Source organism: Lissotriton helveticus, chromosome 1_1 (genome assembly GCF_964261635.1).
Source record: "Lissotriton helveticus chromosome 1_1, aLisHel1.1, whole genome shotgun sequence".
In the NCBI taxonomy this organism is placed as follows: Eukaryota; Metazoa; Chordata; class Amphibia; order Caudata; family Salamandridae; genus Lissotriton; species Lissotriton helveticus.
This window is the reverse complement of record NC_136057.1, coordinates 1,414,287,571-1,414,304,457: the sequence shown is the minus strand read 5'-3', so window position 1 is coordinate 1,414,304,457 and position 16,887 is coordinate 1,414,287,571. Positions and strand designations below refer to the sequence as shown.

Sequence of the window (16,887 nt, the reverse complement as noted above, 5' to 3'; positions counted from 1 at the left end):
GCACGGATCGAAGACTGGCACGTCTGCGCACCGGTCCCAGGACTCTGGGTCGGTGACAGCGGGATCCGCGTCGAAAGCCCACAAGGCCCACAAAGACGTCGGATCCGAGGGAAAGGTCAAAACATCCTCGTCGGCTCCAAAACCAACTGAGAGTGAGGCGTCCCTCGTCGCCGCATCACTACAGCGAATTAGGGAGAAGGCCTCTGCTCCGTCGGCTCCGATTTCGTCGCCGAAGGCACAAACGGACAATCCAGCGAAGCCTTCTGGCAAACTTCTCTTTGTTTTGCCGCCAAAGGAGGCGCCGAAAGCCTTTTCCACCAAATCGGCACCGAAGAAGACGGTTTCTTCAACGGCTGGCCCACTTCCACGTCGGGTACTCGAATCAGAGGATGATTCAGAGCATTTCATCGACGCAGACACCGGCAAATTGACCCTCTATAAGAGGAAAATATCTTCAGAGTCAGTGGACTCATATGTCATCCCACTGAAAAAGAAAAGGGTGCCCCTTGATGCTTCAGGCCTCACGGAACCAATCCAGCCTCCTCCAAGACGGAGCCCTACTCCCTCACCAGAACACTCTGCGGGTGAGGGGTATGATGAGGATGAGCAATACAATTTCCCTATCAATGAACCAGATGCACAACCGGATTCATATGATGACACGTGACCAGGGCACCCAAAATGTGGGGCAGGACCCGCAGCTTTTTAATGCACGTGCATCCCCAACTGAGGATTCAGCAGGTTTTCATGCGCTACTTGAGAGGGCAGCGGCCAATCATGATGTGGACATGCATGCTGACCCGATAGAAGAAGACTTCCTTTTCGACACATTCTCAGTCTCTGAAAGGACAGTAAAAACGCTACCTATGCTTAAGGGAGTCCTCAAGCATGCGGGGGATATCTTTAAGGAGCCTACCAGGGCACGAGTGGTCAATCCACGCATTGAAAATAAGTACAGACCTGCACCTGCGGACCCCGCATACATGTGGGGACAGTTGCCACTGGACTCTCTTGTGGTCGCCAATGCCAGGAAACGTGCCAACTCCCAGACAACGGGTGAAGCTCCTCCCCCGGATAAGGAGTCCAAAGTGCTAGAGGCAGGGGGCAAAAGAGTAGCTGCGCAGGCCGCAAACTTTTGGCGCATTGCCAATACACAGGCACTCTTAGCACGTTACGATAGGGCGCATTACGACACCCTAGAACAGGTTATACAACACCTGCCTCCAAAGTTCCAAGAAGGCACCAAACTGCTTATTGAGGAGGGGAAGCTAATCTCAAACGCAGCCATCAAGTGTGCACTTGACGCCGCAGACACAGCTGCTAGAGCTATCAACACTAGCGTTATGCTGAGACGACAGGCGTGGCTCCGCATCTCGGGGTTTAAACCAGATATTCAGACAACCATTCTTAATCAGCCAGTCAATCCGGATAGTCTGTTTGGTCCAGATGTTGACACCACCCTAGAAAAAATAAAAAAAGACACAGAAACTGCTAAGTCCATGGGGGCCCTCCAGTCGCAACAGTTTCGTGGCAACAATTTTCGTCGCTCAGGTGCACGTGGAGTCACCAGAGGACAAATGGGTCAACAATCTCAGTTCTCAAAAGGTGGAGCACAATCCTCGTTCCAAAAGCAGAACAAGGGAGGTTACAGAAATAACAGCAACAGAGGTCGCGGCAGAGGAAACAACAGCTCCCGCTCCTCTACCCCAAGCAAACAGTGACTCTCTGTCACTGCCCCCCCGACCACTTAACACCTGTCGGGGGGAGACTGCAGCAGTTCCTGCCCGTCTGGAGAAACATCACCACAGACAGGTGGGTGCGACAACTAGTCCAGTATGGTTATTGCCTAGAGTTGAAATCCACTCCACCCAACATCTCGCCAAGGCAAAGGCCTATGTCCGCAGAGCACTTGCTCTTATTGCAGCAGGAAGTGGTGGTGATGCTGCAAAAAGGAGCAATCGAGCTCGTGCCGGTGAGAGAGGAAGGCACAGGGGTGTATTCCCTGTACTTCCTTATTCCAAAGAAGGACGGATCTCTCAGACCCATTCTAGATCTACGCCCCCTCAACCTGTACATACTGTCAGAACATTTCCACATGCTTACACTGCAGCAGATTCTTCCCTTGCTAAACCAAGGGGACTTCTTAGCAACCTTAGATCTCAAGGATGCTTATTTCCAAATTCCACTACACCCGTCCCACAGGAAATACCTCAGGTTCACTATTCAAGGCAAGCATTACCAGTTCAAGGTCTTACCCTTTGGAGTCACCACAGCCCCAAGGGTGTTTACCAAGTGTCTGGCGACAGTAGCAGCGCACCTCAGGAGGCAGAACATCCATGTCTACCCCTACCTCGACGACTGGCTCGTGCAAGCCAAGTCGGAACGACAGTGCGCCGCGGACATGTCGACTACAATTCACCTTCTTCACGATCTGGGTTTCTCGCTGAACTACCCAAAGTCGCATCTACAACCAGCACATGTCCGGCAGTTCCTAGGTGCGACGATCAACACCCTGACTGCCATGGCTCAGCCAAACCAGGTCAGGATAGACAGCATGCAGTCTCTGATCCAAAAGTTCAGACCACAACACTCGCTTCCGGCGAGAGTATTCATGCAGTTGATAGGCATGATGGCCTCCTGCATCTTCATAGTCCCTCACGCACGGTTACATATGCGCCCGCTCCAGGAGTGCTTAGCGAATCAGTGGACACAGGCTCAGGGGCAATTGACAGACCTAGTGTTGGTTACCAGTCGGGCATACGACTCTCTGCATTGGTGGACTCCACACAACCTTTGCAAGGGCCGACTGTTCCAAGAGCCTGTGCCGCAGATTATCCTGACAACGGACGCATCTCTCCAGGGATGGGGAGCTCATCTGCTCACTTACACAGTGCAGGGACTATGGACGACGCAGCAGCAAAAGATGCACATCAACTATCTAGAACTGATGGCAATCTTCATGGCGATCAAGTCCTTCATTGTACATCTGTGCAACAAGGTAGTGTTAGTCCGGACGGACAACATGACTGCGATGTACTACATTCAAAAGCAGGGAGGCACCCACTCGCCACAGCTGTCTCATCTGGCTCAGAGCATGTGGAAGTGGGCCATTCAGAGGAACATTTTCCTCATGGCAGAACACCTCCCAGGGAAGGACAACCAGATGGCGGATCTGCTCAGCAGGTACAGCCATCAAATGCACGAGTGGGAGATACACCCATCTGTCCTCCACCCGTACTTCCAGCAGTGGGGTCATCCGGAGATAGACCTGTTTGCCACAAAAGAAAACGCAAAATGCCAACACTTTGCCGCCAGGTTCCCTCACCCACAGTCGCAGGGGAATGCGATATGGATGAACTGGTCAGGCAAATTTGCGTACGCTTTTCCGCCAGCCCCTCTGATACCGCTGGTCGCAAGAAAGCTAAGGCAGCACGCGATGACTCTCATCCTAGTTGCTCCAACGTGGGCGCGCCAGGCTTGGTACACCACGTTCCTCGAACTCTCAGTGGTGCCGCACCAAAGACTGCGCCTCACGCCCAGTCTTTTGACGCAGAACCATGGAGAAATTCAGCATCCAGATCCGCAACAGCTCAACCTGGCGATCTGGCTCCTGAAGTCCTAGAGTTTGGATACCTTAACCTACCTCCAGAATGCATGAACATCATCAAGGAGGCAAGGAAGCCAACTACCAGAGCATGCTATGCTGCGAAATGGAAGCGTTTTGTCATTTACTGTACAGCCAATGACATCAACCCGCTAGATGCATCTATCCCCAACATCATTTGCTATCTGTTGCATCTTTACAAGTGCAATCTAGCGTACACTTCCATTCGGATACATCTATCCGCCATAGCGGCTTATCTTCAAAACAGGCAGCATCTCTCTGTCTTCAGAGTGCCCGCCATTAAAGCCTTCCTTGAAGGTCTGAAACGAGTCATTCCCCCAAGAACACCGCCAGCTCCGGTGTGGAACCTCAATGTCGTTCTCACCAGACTGATGGGACCGCCATTTGAGCCACTGCACTCGTGTGAACTCCAGTTCCTTACGTGGAAAGTAGCTTTCCTGGTAGCTATTACGTCTCTGAGGCGTGTCAGTGAGCTGCAAGCGCTCACAATCCAAGAGCCATTCATTCAAATTCATCCAAATAGAGTAGTGCTACGCACTAACCCCAAATTCCTTCCGAAGGTGGTGTCACAGTTTCATCTCAACCAAACTATTGACTTGCCAGCATTCTTTCAAAACCCGCAGACGGTGGCAGAAAGAATGCTCCATACCTTAGATGTACGGAGGGCGTTGATGTACTACATAGACAGAACACAACCCTTTAGAAAGACAAAACAACTTTTTGTTGCCTTCGCACCACAACACAAAGGCAACCCTATTTCCAAAGCAGGGATAGCCAGATGGATTGTTAAGTGCATCCAGATATGTTATCAAAAGGCCAAGCGCACTTTAACAATACCCCCAAGGGCGCACTCCACACGCAAACTGGGGGCATCCATGGCTTTCCTAGGGAACATTCCTTTAGAGGATATTTGCAGAGCAGCCACGTGGGTTACACCACACACCTTTACAAAACACTACTGTGTTGATGTGCATTCCAAGCAGCAAGCTGCTGTAGGACAGGCTGTTCTCAAAACACTTTTTCAGGTTTCTGCAGCTGGCACGGGCAACCGCCGCTGATGGAGGGACTGCTATGTATTCTATGCTAAGATATGAATTTAGCAGCCCACATGCCTCGAACTGAATATGCTACTTACCAGTATGCATCTGTTCTTGGCATGTAGGGCTGCTAACATTCATATCGCCCGCCCTCCTCCCCGGTGCCTGTCGCAGCTGCAGATATACTATTGTATTTATTCATTAGCATGGACATCCTTTACACTTTTCACTCCATCTCCTGCCACAATGGCGAAAAACAATCTGGGGATGGAGCCGATGCCCATGCGCACTGTAGTCCAGGGGAGGAGCCACCTATCTCAGGATACTTCGAAGACTCTTCCAGGACAACAATGTGCGATCATCCGGACCCAACACTAGGCGGCGATCTAATGCTAAGATATGAATGTTAGCAGCCCTACATGCCAAGAACAGATGCATACTGGTAAGTAGCATATTCAATACCATTCAAAGTTAACTAGTATGCCAGTTACATAATTCTCAACTAACCTTGTGACATGGAGGATGCCTTACCTTCCAGTTAGGGGATGTCCGCCCATCTTTCACTGTTGAACATTTAACCAGTACCCTTCGCTTATTACAATGTCCAGGCTTAGGGTCCTAACTCTGGTGTTTTAAAAGTATACAACTTTCAAAAGAAGCAAGTATGAAAAAGTTACCTTCCTGTAGGCACAGTTTTCAGAAATTGATCTTTAATAGAATCCATTCTTGAATTATTTCTCTTCATCAGTAGGGGAATCCCAGCCGCACAATGAGGAATAATCCAGGCATTTCTCAGATTCACAATCCGAGGACAGGGAATAAATCAAGCACATGAATCCATAAACGATCTAGTGCTGGGAAACTTTTGTTGTTGTTGAAGGAGTAAAATTGTCAAAATAAAAGATTTAATTTCCCATTATTTCCTTTTGAGAAAAACGATCTTTCAACATCTCCTTTAAACAAAAAAATAATACATTGGGATCCATTTGGTTTTTTTCTGCGGCAGGTTGACAGCCAAAGGTTTGATATTCATGTCTAGTTGAGGAGCAGTCTACCAGGAGAATGTGTGTACCTTTTGGAACATTGTTTGGTTGCTGATGTTAATAGATTGTTTCCCACTGGCTCTTTTGTAATTGTTTTTACTCCAGGGGTGGAACAGAAGACGAATGTCCACTGGCATAGTTATAGCACGTACGGTCTCTGGGACCGGATGCTGTTACGCAGAATCTTTTATTTTTTTTGCATCTTTATGGCTAATGCTGCTCATCCGTTTTGCAGGCAACATGTTCCCGACTATCGGTGATGTCCACCTGGCACCTTTCACTGATGAGCAACTCTACATGGAGCAGTTTACAAAGGCCAACTTCTGGTGAGAGATGTCTCTGCACTCAAAAGCATATGTCATGGTTTTGTGCCCTCACTAGTTTGTTCTGATGCCTCCTCTGAGTTTTGGTGGCAGATGTCTCCTCCACTTTTGCTCAGCATGCAGCAATATTATTTTGAATTCTGACCCGCTTGCATCTGTATTTCTGTGTAGTTAGTGGTTACTTATGAGTGTGCCACTTGTATTCTTATGTTTCAGTGTTCTTAAATGTGTGAGAGCAGACCTTTGAGGGGTGAGTTTGATATTAGTGATGCGTGTGCAGTGTGCTGTTTGTTTTTATTTCCTCCTCTCACATTGAGATCGCTGGAGGAAAAAAGGACTTTTGGGTCATTTAGTGATCAACCTCCTTAAATCTATTGGGACAGGAGTTAGTGTGTACTCCTAACCAGATACTCTCGGTGGTTGTGGTTTAGGTTCATAATAAATGTTACCGGCAACAGATGTGAGTATGCTAACTGGTGGACCTAGGTGTGCTTACTAGTAGAGCAATGATATGCATGGCTGCTATTTTCACTGTTGGTACTGATGCCTCTTGCAGAATATGCATAACCCCAGAAAATGAAAAACACCCATCCTTTCAGAGGATAACTGCCCACAATCATCCTCGACACCTCTCCCCACCCTAGTGCTGCTTACTGTGGAAGGTAGTGCTGGATGGTACAGGGACTGCAGTCCATAATAATGCCTTTTTTTCAATGCTATCTTAAATTGCCTCTAGTTTCTTTATTCACTTTCTACTCCCATATCCCTCCTGACCCTTTTGAAATATTTCTGGCTTCAGCAACTGTGCATGCCTTGCCTTTTCTGTTCAATACAAAATGCTTTCACTTGTGCATCTGTGAACAGACCCTACACGGGAGCTGTGGCTAGCGTGCAGTATTTTGTATTTTGATTGTTGAAATCTGGATGACTGCATATCTGATCTAGAAATGTGTAGACACTGATAATAGGGGATAACTTCTGGTGTTACCTCACTGCAGGACCCTATCTCATTTCATTTAAGCTCTAGCCCAAGGTTTGCTTCTCAAGTGTAAGTGATCAGGGACACTTCATAGTGCTGTGTACTTGTCCTTTCGTTTATCTTGATATGTTAAATCACCTACTACAATCACATTTGTAATCTGCAGGCCAAATGTTAACATTTATTGAAAAGCATAATGCTGCATTTTCTCTTCTCATCTTTAAGGTATCAGCCTTCGTTTCATGGTGTTGATTTATCCATCCTCAGAGGCGCTGCAGTTGACGAGTACTTCAAACAGCCTGTCGTGGTAAGCAGCAACACTTTATGGTAGCTTCTACTTTTTCCTTAAATAAAGGTTTCTAAGGCTGGATCAGTGAAGAGTCCATCTTAACAGTATTGAACAGTATTGTATTATGGAAATAATTTCTACGTGATATCATATAGTGGGGCTCCAGAGCTGTGAGTGGAGTTATGTGATCAACAGACTGAGGCGGGTGGGAGTGTGGTTGTGGCTTACTTACTCACCGTAACTGTCTGTGTCTCTTGATTATTCTTTTCCACTTCAGGATACTTTTGATATCAGGATTTTAATGGCGAAGTCTGTTAAATATACAGTGAATTTTTTGGAAGCCAAAGAAGGCGATTTGCACAGGTGCGTATATAGCTTCTTTCCCAAAATGGGTACAAGTCTTTAGGGAGAAGAACAATGATGCATTAGGGACCAGGTGAGATTGCATGTTTGCAGAAGGTGAAGTCTTTCATTAGCGGTGCAACCTCTTCTTTGGTAAATGAGTGGTGAGAACCCCTGGCAAAACTTGCTCCTCTCCCTCATGACAGCTCCTTCCTGGCTGTTAGTTTCCCAGCATGTTGAAGCACCCATTTGCGCCATGTGCAAAAACTGTTTACTCGTTTAGGAGACTGGAGACTGCTGCTCTGTTAACATTTTTTGCTAGGCTGTCGGTTATGTTATGTTATTATAATTTATTGTGCGCGCAGCTACTCCAGCAAAGGAGCGTCCCGGCGCATAGACAAGGAGGAACATAACACAACAGGAAAAGATAAAACCTGTTGGGGGCAGCTAAAACAGAAAGGTTTTTATTGCTCTCCGGAAAGTCATGAGGTCCTCTAATAGACGGATTTCAACCGGAAGGGAGTTCCAGGTTAATGCAGCTTTTACTCTAAAGGAGCGACCCCCCATGCGGCAGAGCCTAAATCTAGGGACAACAGCAAGGGCCTGGCCTTGAGAGCGGAGGGTGCGAGTAGGGACATAGAGAGAAAGACAGCTGGACAAGATTTCTGGGCCTATACCTCTCAGAATCTTAAAGGTCAAACAGAGGACCTTAAAGAGAATGCGCTTCCTCACTGGAAGCCAGTGTAGAGAGCGAAGGACATTAGACACAGAACAAAATCTGGGGAGGCCGACAATCGCTCTCGCCGCAGCATTTTGAACCCTTTGTAGGCGAGTTAGTTCGGCCTGATTAGCCCCAACCAACAAAGAGCTAGCATAATCCAGGCGAGAGATGATAGTTGCCTGGATCACCAGCTGTCTGGTTGGGGCATCAAAAAACTTGAGCACTGGTCTTAGGCCTCTCAACAGACCAAAACAACAAGCTGCTGTCTTTTTGGTATGCCCTACAAAAGTAAGGCCCGTGTCCAACCAGACCCCCAGATTTTTTACCTCCGACACCGGGGTCAGAGTGGGTCCCAGCTCGGGAGGCCACCATTGGTCACCCCACAGCTCCACTCCCCTTCCGACAATCATTACCTCCGTTTTAGTGGCATTAAGCTGGAGACAGTTTCCTGTCAGCCAGCTAGCCACCTCCTTCAGTCCAGCTTGAAACCTGGGGGCATCTTGTTCCGCGTCCCCGCTGAGAGTAACCGCCAGCTGTGTGTCATCGGCGTATGAGACCAGGGTAAGGCCCCATTGCCTGGCGACATCAGCCAGCGGTCTCACATAGAGATTAAACAGCGTGGGGCTCAGCGAGGACCCCTGCGGGACCCCCATGGCCAAAGGCTGGAACTTAGACTTGAAGGGAGGGATGGAAACACAGAAGGAACGACCGTCGAGGAAGGAGCGGAACCACTGCAACGCCTGGCCACCAATTCCAATCTCCTCAAGCCGATGCAGGAGGATGCTATGGGATACCGTGTCAAAGGCGGCGCTGAGATCTAACAATATCAGCGCCGCCGTATGACCCTCATCCAACCTTGCACGGAGGTGTTCCACCATCACAAGAAGAGCGGTCTCCGTGCTGTGTCCAGCACGGAAGCCGTTTTGTGAGGGGTCAAGGGCATTGGTACGGGATAAGTGTACCTGTTAGCAAATTTGTTTTAAATCATTGAAGGGTATTGCAAAATCATTATCCGCCTTTCTAAATCCTCCCTGCTGCCTCATGGACACAAAGAAATCTGACCATGTAGGACCAGTTTTGGTTAGCTTGTACTGCTGCATAATAAACCAGATCATCCAATGTGGCTGCCTCCTCCAAATTGACCATTGTGTGTGTAACCTGAAACATTAGATTTAAATCTGATCACTTGAAATTCCTAGGACAGAGAGGCAAATTGTGAAGCAAGCCTTCTCAAGCTTAGACTGAGAAAATGGACAACAGAGTCAAGTTCAGATGTCAAGACTTCCCTTTGCTCTCCCCAATGAAATGCATTTACCAGTGCTCTTATCTTTTCCTCTGTCTGCCACATTGTGAACTTTGCACGCTTGTCCCAAAGGTGCCATTAATCTTTGTGTTTTCGATGTAAAGCTTTTTGTTAAACACACATCAATTCGCTTTATCTCTAGGGGTCAGTTGTTTTATCAATATAAGACTCCAGAGTTTGGTAGGCTGACAATAGACTTTGGGTTTAGGTGTTTCCGATTTCAATAGGGCTTTTACCTATTAAATGTGACCAGGCTGACACTTGGACAATTGCAGTTCATGGAGGTCAGAGTTTACTCCATGTATTCTTTTAAATGTTGAGGGGAATGGCAATCACTCTCACTAGACGGTTGGAAAAAGTCGTAATAACACATTTTTGTAGCCAAATTACCTAATTAATGCTGCAGCTCTTTCAGTCTTATGTTGCTTTACTCTGTTAAGCTAAAATATTAAGAGGCAGAACGTGCAACAAAAATTTACCTTTTTTATGTACAAAATGTATTAAGAAAATTCATTGTGTAATGTACTTTTGTCTTAACTTTTTTTGTATTGTGCATCATTTGTTTATTACCTTGGCTCTTAGAAAATGCAAACCAGCTGAAAGCAATGCTGACTGATTCTTTTTTCTCCCTCCAGAATCGAGATTCCATACAAATTCCATATGCTGCACTCAGGGCTTGTGCATGGCCTGGCCTTCTGGTTTGATGTGGCTTTTATTGGGTCAATGTAAGTGCACAATTAATATTACTGGGCATCCTCTCCCACCCTTCCTTCATCTGGGGTTGTAAAAAGTAATAAACTGTTCACAGCTCCTGATCCATGTTGTATGAAACGGCAAGTTGAAATTAGGTTTTGTCTTTTACTAAGTCTGTTTACTTTCTGCTGCTCAGCATTGAATACTTTCTTTGGTAATTAAAAACATCAAATTAAATTCTGACTGTAACAATACTACTTTGAAAGAATTCTACATAGGAAGGGACACAAAAAAGCGGATGTGTGCTACTTCTAAAAAAGTAACGTTGGCAAGTTCCCAATGAACAATAGAAAGTATGTGGCATCTGGAGAGCAAGATGTAACTGAGTTTGCAGTTCTACACAACTGATAGCCCAGGGCCAGGGTGTGCTGAGTGATTTTTTTGGAGGGTGTGGGGGTGGGGGGGCTTGGGAGGGGAGCTGATAAATAACAGTTGGAGGTAAGTTTGGCCATTCCAGATGTGTGATCCAACAGATTTTGTTTGTTGAAATGATTTCCTGTTGCTTGTTGGGGTGCTTCATTTGACTTGTTGTAGGAAGCTGGCTCTGTGTAATATCAAAAATCTGATAGTCTAAAGAGTCCAGGGGTTCCCTTACGAGTGGACGGAGCTTGTTATAGAACAATCTCAAAGTGCTCTATTAGGGAGTAGTGAGGTCGAACAGCCTTGGGCTTAACACAGAGGAGGGCAAGACATTTGCGAATACACACATTGATTGATAAACAACGTCATGACTCTAGGAGATCCACACCAATTTATACAAATAACAAGTATCTATATATGTTTAGGCATCAGAAGAAAATTGTTCTGGTCAGTACGTTAAAAAAAATTCAGTTCGAAAAGAGGACGCAGTGCAATTTTTGAGTTCGGCAATGCATTCCTGTGGAAGGGAACAACAAGGTTCGAGGCGTGTGTGGCTGCAGATACACATGCTTTGCATAAGTCTAACCATCTAATGTGGGGCTCAGATGATTACAGGTTGTTTTTGTTTGAAGACATTTATCGAGTCATGAATGTGTGGGGACTCATGTTGGTGGTGTGCATGGGCATTGATTCAATTGTTAGATTGTTTCTTTTGCGCTCTGATTCAAGATCATTTAAGCCTCCCTTCGGTTCACCAGTGGATCCCTTTCTTGACAGTATTGTGTAATCCTCCTTGCGTTCCAGGCAAAGCAACAATTTTGCACGTAGAGTTTTTTGACTTGCATCCAGGGCCTTTGCGTCTTGCCCAGCTAGGTCTTTACTACTTTAACAGCTCTAGCCGAAAAATTATCTGCTAATGAAATTTCTTCTAAGTGTCAATTTTTGCAAATTACAAATATTCTTTAAAAATTTGACCAACTACTGAAACGTAATTACTTACCTGTCTTGGGTAGAGGTCCCAGTGCTGAACCTAGGAGTCCAGTATTGGATTACACAAGTAACGAGAACCTACTTTACCTGTGACTTGAATTTCCTTCCATAGGATAACATTGCTAGTTTATCTCTGAAAAGTTTCGAAGTGTCAACTTTGAAAATACATTTATATCCTTTAAAAATTACAACTGTAACCAAAACGCTTTTACTTAACTGTTTACAGCTTAGGTCCCGGGACTGGATCCAGTCCTGTGGTTAGAAAAGTAATCCTGAAAGTAATCAACTGCATTTATGTAGAAAAACCCATTGAGCTCAATGTTAAATTGTGTTTAGAATTGTGTTGTCTATTGCAACCCCAGTAACTATTGTACTTACCAAGTCTATTGCCATTCTGCAAAGTAATTACCTAAAGTCACTCCTATTGAGAAAAGTATATGTTGATACCTGTTGGTTCTAAAATAAAACAATAATATATTTTTGGCCTAGAGTTCAGTTCGAGTGTGTGAAACCTTTTGCTGACTGAGTGTGTACAACAAATGTTTTACACTGTCCTCTGGTACTGCCTTACTGCTCGACCAAGCTACCACTTTAGAGATTAAGGTCAGAACTGACTTTAACCTCTGTCAAACCCCTGGGGATTGGGGACTCTATACACACACACTGTACCCGACTTTGATCCAGTATATATAGAGCCATTTTCTTACAGTGTGCACTATTTCAATTCAATGTGTGAGGGCTCACAACAATCGACCCAATTAACCGTGCCAGATCGTTAACATGGTCTTGCATCTGCCAGCGAGAAATTAACTGCTAGACACCAGTTACGATGACAGAAGTGCTGTGCACTAACTAGACAGTGAGAGAAGCGAAGACTGTTTATGATGAGATGGGGAGCAGTGTTCATAAGTGATGAGAAAGGGGTTCTTATCTAACAGGAAGTGGTGGAAGTCGCGGATAGGAGAGCGCAGTGTACATGAAATGTGTGTATAACTCACGCTGATTTGCAATTGAGGGACGAATAACAAAATCAAATTTGAGCAAAAGACAGTGTCCTACTAATATAATGACTGCAGATCTATAACGGACTAAGAACGCCCAGAACCACACGAACACTCGCTCGGGGGGGCCACCAGAGCACATTAATTAGCTAGTGCTCGTTAGGCATTGCAATGGTCATGAATGGGTGATCGGAAGGTACCCAAGACTGCACCGTTACATTGTAGAGGGCCCGGATCTCAGGAGGGATGGTGGCGATCTGGATCCCCGCCCCATCCAGATGTGTTCATGTTACTCCTGGTCCATGCACAGTGTGTGCACCCCGCACCTGGGTGTAGTTCCAGATAGTGCCAGGCAGGGAGCACTGGGTAGGCCCGGTCTGCACACCCTGGTAAAGGTGCGGAAGCGGTCAGGCCGGGTGGGCACCACTGGCTCGCAGGGTGTCCGTTCCAGCCGACCCTCCAAGGTCCGGTTCCTCCGATCTAGCTCGTGCACTCTGGAAAGGAAGAAGCGGACGCAGAGGGTCTGCAGCAAATGAATGTCTGAGCCCAAGTCACCCCTCGGTGCCAAGGGCATTGGTAAAGGGGGACCGACCAGCAAAGGCCCATGGGCAGGGGAAGCCATACCTTGTGCCATGTCTCCAAACAGTAGCGAGCTCATTATGCGGCCTCCGTGGGGGGCGTGTTGGGCCGCTGCAGCTTCCGATGCTCTGCAAGAGGGATAAGGATCTGAGGATTGCTCTGTGAGTCGTCCCAAGGAGAAAGGCTGAAACCGGAGTTGGAGTAGAACCATGTGTGCTGCGGACGGCACCTTAACAGACTAAAAAGCCACTCGAAGGGCATAAATGGGGGAGGGGGAACAAAGGATATTTGTTTTACCAAGACAGCGCCATGTTCACGTGCATCATTGCAACGGGGTTGGGGTACAGGAGGGATAAACGGAATGCATTTTTCAAAGTTGTAGCGTGACATCCACTAAACTGCAGCTGCGCTGAGTTACTAAAGCCGCCATTGTACAGAAATTAAAAGTAAAGAAAATGGTTAAAAAAATTGCAATGCAATAGGTCTTGATGACGCAGCGCACGGAGTGGGATAGAAGGGGAAAATGAGACCCTAGTAGATCACCGGATGTTGGCTAACGGCTAGAGATTACCAAGCATTCGTACACAAAGGGAGTGGGAGAGAAGGGGAAAATGAGCCCCAGGTTGATCGCTGGATGTTGCCTATCGGCTAGAGCGTTCGAGTCTCAGCAGGGACGCTAGAGACACAGCGCGCATGACGAGCAACAGACTACGGGTGGGTGGGGCCTAAGGGAGACGGGGTGTGCACCAACCTCACTTCCAAAGAAGCCAGACAGAAAACCAATGACAATAGATCCCGCACTGCTCGAGCAGCGCTTTTGCTGCAACTCAGGCGAGACCTTAAAAAAAAAAAAGGCAATGCCACTGGCCTTTTACCCCTTCTTCTACCTACCCCTACAATTTCTTCAACACCACCCCCCCCCCCCCCACACACACACACACACACACACACACACACACACAAACACACAAACTCCACCACCCACTTCACCACATCGATCTGAAGAGGGTAATTTCTCACCACATCCAACCATATTAGATGACCATGGTAGTATAGGAGAGGATACACAGCCTAGAGACCCATGAGACGCCTAAGATAGGGAGCCACAAGGGGACACCGATCCAGACCTTTATCCTACACGGCCATCTCCACCAGATGATGCTTAAGCTTATTAGGACTTAATAACCAGGGCGGCAGCATACCACCAGGTTCCACTACATAAAGACCCTATAGAGGATGACTTCCTCTTTGAGACCCTGACTACTGCTCAACGAGGATCTCAATATTTACCAATGCTCAAAGGAGTACTATGCCATGCTGACAATTTTAAAGACCCTGTCAAAGCATGCATCATTACACCAAGGGTTGACACAAAATATAACGCAGCACCATTCGACCTGTATATATTAAAAAACAATTAATACCAGACACCTTAGTAGTAGCCAATGCTAGAAAATGGGCATACCTGTGCTTAATTTGAGCTGGTGGTTTCTATTTTGAGCCTGTGTTGTCCGGTGCTCAGCACCAGCACTTAATCATCAACACTGGCGCTTTTCACGAGCACCACTTAAGGACTCATTCATTTTTGGTGGGCATGGGGAGATTAAGTGATTTGCCCAAAATCGCAAGATGTTGAGCAGCTCTGGCCATTACGCCACACCTTCTCTACACTTTTTTAGTCGTCAGTTGGTTCTGTTTTAGCTGGCACCAACAGGAGAAATGGGCTGGTGCAAGCTGCCTCCTGACGAGAGCCCCAGCACTTACTTGTTTTACAAAAACCACTGGGGCTAACGCACAAATAACTGGAGATGCACCTCCCCCAGATAAGAAGTCAAAACGTATTGATGCCTCTGGGGAAACTGGTTGCAGCCCAATCTGCTAATCACTGATGGATTACGAACAGCCAATCGCTTTCTGCACGCTATGGCAGGGCACACTGGGATGAAATGGAGCAACTCCTCTAACACCTCCCAGAGGAATACAAAGAAGCACTGGCATAGCCAAAAGGTCTTGCATTTGGGACCTTATAAGTGTTTAGCCATGCAACAGTTGGTGTTGTTGCACCAAGGATATTCTGCTGCATAACTAAATACTTAGAAGGTCCCAAAAGCGACACCTATTGTCTATGCCAATGCATGTTTGTGCACGCTTTCAGCCCTGAAGCACTGCCTCGAGAACAGCCTAGTGTGTGCGTGATAAATATTTGTTGTTCACACACTGCTCGCAAATTAACACACGCAGTGAGCTGGCAACCTGGGAACTGCCCAGCATCGTGCAAAAAGTGTACACACAGTTCGTAAAAAGAGGCGCCGTCGCCTATTTACAGGGAAAATCGGACAGTAGATGAACGGTGCAGGGGCCTAAGGAGTATGCACATTTTTTGTAGTCTTTGCTCAGAGAACAAATAGTCTTCTGCATTACCCATGCTTCGTATTTATCCAATACCTGTAAGCCGCGTCCAAGCAAACTCCCTTCTTAGTTGACAAAACCATTACATCGTCATGATCATGTCCAAGACTAATGTGCGCTCTACATGATTTTAGCCCCCAAATTGATAGGAATCGAGTTGGAGTATGAACATGAGGTATTTGGATTTTCTGCTCAGTGAGGTTAATAGTCATGTAGCTGATAAAATGTTGCCGATGCTTAGGTATGCTTTTGTAAGGGCTGCCATTATGATGTTATAATCTACAGTAACACCTCCTACACACGTCTTCAGTGCTGTCACAAGCATGCTGAAATCATTGATCATTCAAAAAAAAAATAACTCTTTGTATCTGTGGGAAGAATTGTTCACATTGCTGACTGTAAACCTTTCCAGTCTCCTGTTTTTTTGTCCCACATGATTTTCTATTAAAACTGAAACTAATTGAGCACTAAAAACAAGCCAACGGTGTACAAGTAAAATGCAAACCCTCACTTAGTTTAACGAATGGGGGTGTTAGTTTTCTTTCTCCGTGTTTTTCAAAGTTAACCCAAATTTCAGATTGCCAGCTTTTTTAAATTGCCTTGTGTTCTTATTTACCTCCTGCTTTTCCCACTAAGGCAGGTTGGCATCTTTCTGAAGTAAAAACATAAGCTGATTGGAATTCCTATCGCCGCAACAACGCTTTACCTTTAACCAGGTTAAAATTAAAGCGCGGGTGCCGAGATTGTAGCAAAAGTAAATAAATGGATGTTTTTTTTCTATTTCTTTACTTTTGCAGCAATCGCAGGTGCCGCTAAGTGCGGGTGCCGCGATTGTAGCAAAAGTAAAGAAATAGAAAAAAACGTCTATTTCTGTACTTTTGCTACAATCGCAGCACTCGTGCTTTACTTTAACCATGTTAAAGGTAAAGTGCCGGTGCCGCGATTGCTGCAAAAGTAAAGAAATAGATGTTTTTTTGTATTTCTTTACTTCGGCAAAAGCGGGCTGGCGAGTGGTGTGCAATGTGCGCGCACCATGACGAGAGAGGAAAGCCAGATGGCACCTCTGCTCGTCGTTGTGTGCGTAACCGCACGCTTGAGGCCAACCAAAAGCGCGTGGTCGGACTTTTAAAAGC

The 16,887-nt window shown here is 46.4% G+C and overlaps 1 protein-coding gene across 6 annotated transcripts in view; it reads left to right on the top strand.

The window, feature by feature from the left end:
- The window catches only part of CARM1 (coactivator associated arginine methyltransferase 1), a 395,773-nt gene that overhangs the window by 221,914 nt on the left and 156,972 nt on the right, over positions 1 to 16,887 (top strand). For all 6 annotated transcript variants that reach the window (XR_013609861.1, XR_013609860.1, XM_078685050.1 and 3 more), the window contains exons 7-10: positions 5,941 to 6,031; positions 7,233 to 7,314; positions 7,574 to 7,659; positions 10,298 to 10,387. Coding sequence is in view for 4 of the 6 variants with exons in the window: in XM_078685050.1 (XP_078541176.1) it covers positions 5,941 to 6,031; positions 7,233 to 7,314; positions 7,574 to 7,659; positions 10,298 to 10,387 (349 nt within the window). In the remaining 2 variants the exon portion in view is untranslated. The remainder of the gene's footprint in view (positions 1 to 5,940; positions 6,032 to 7,232; positions 7,315 to 7,573; positions 7,660 to 10,297; positions 10,388 to 16,887) is intronic.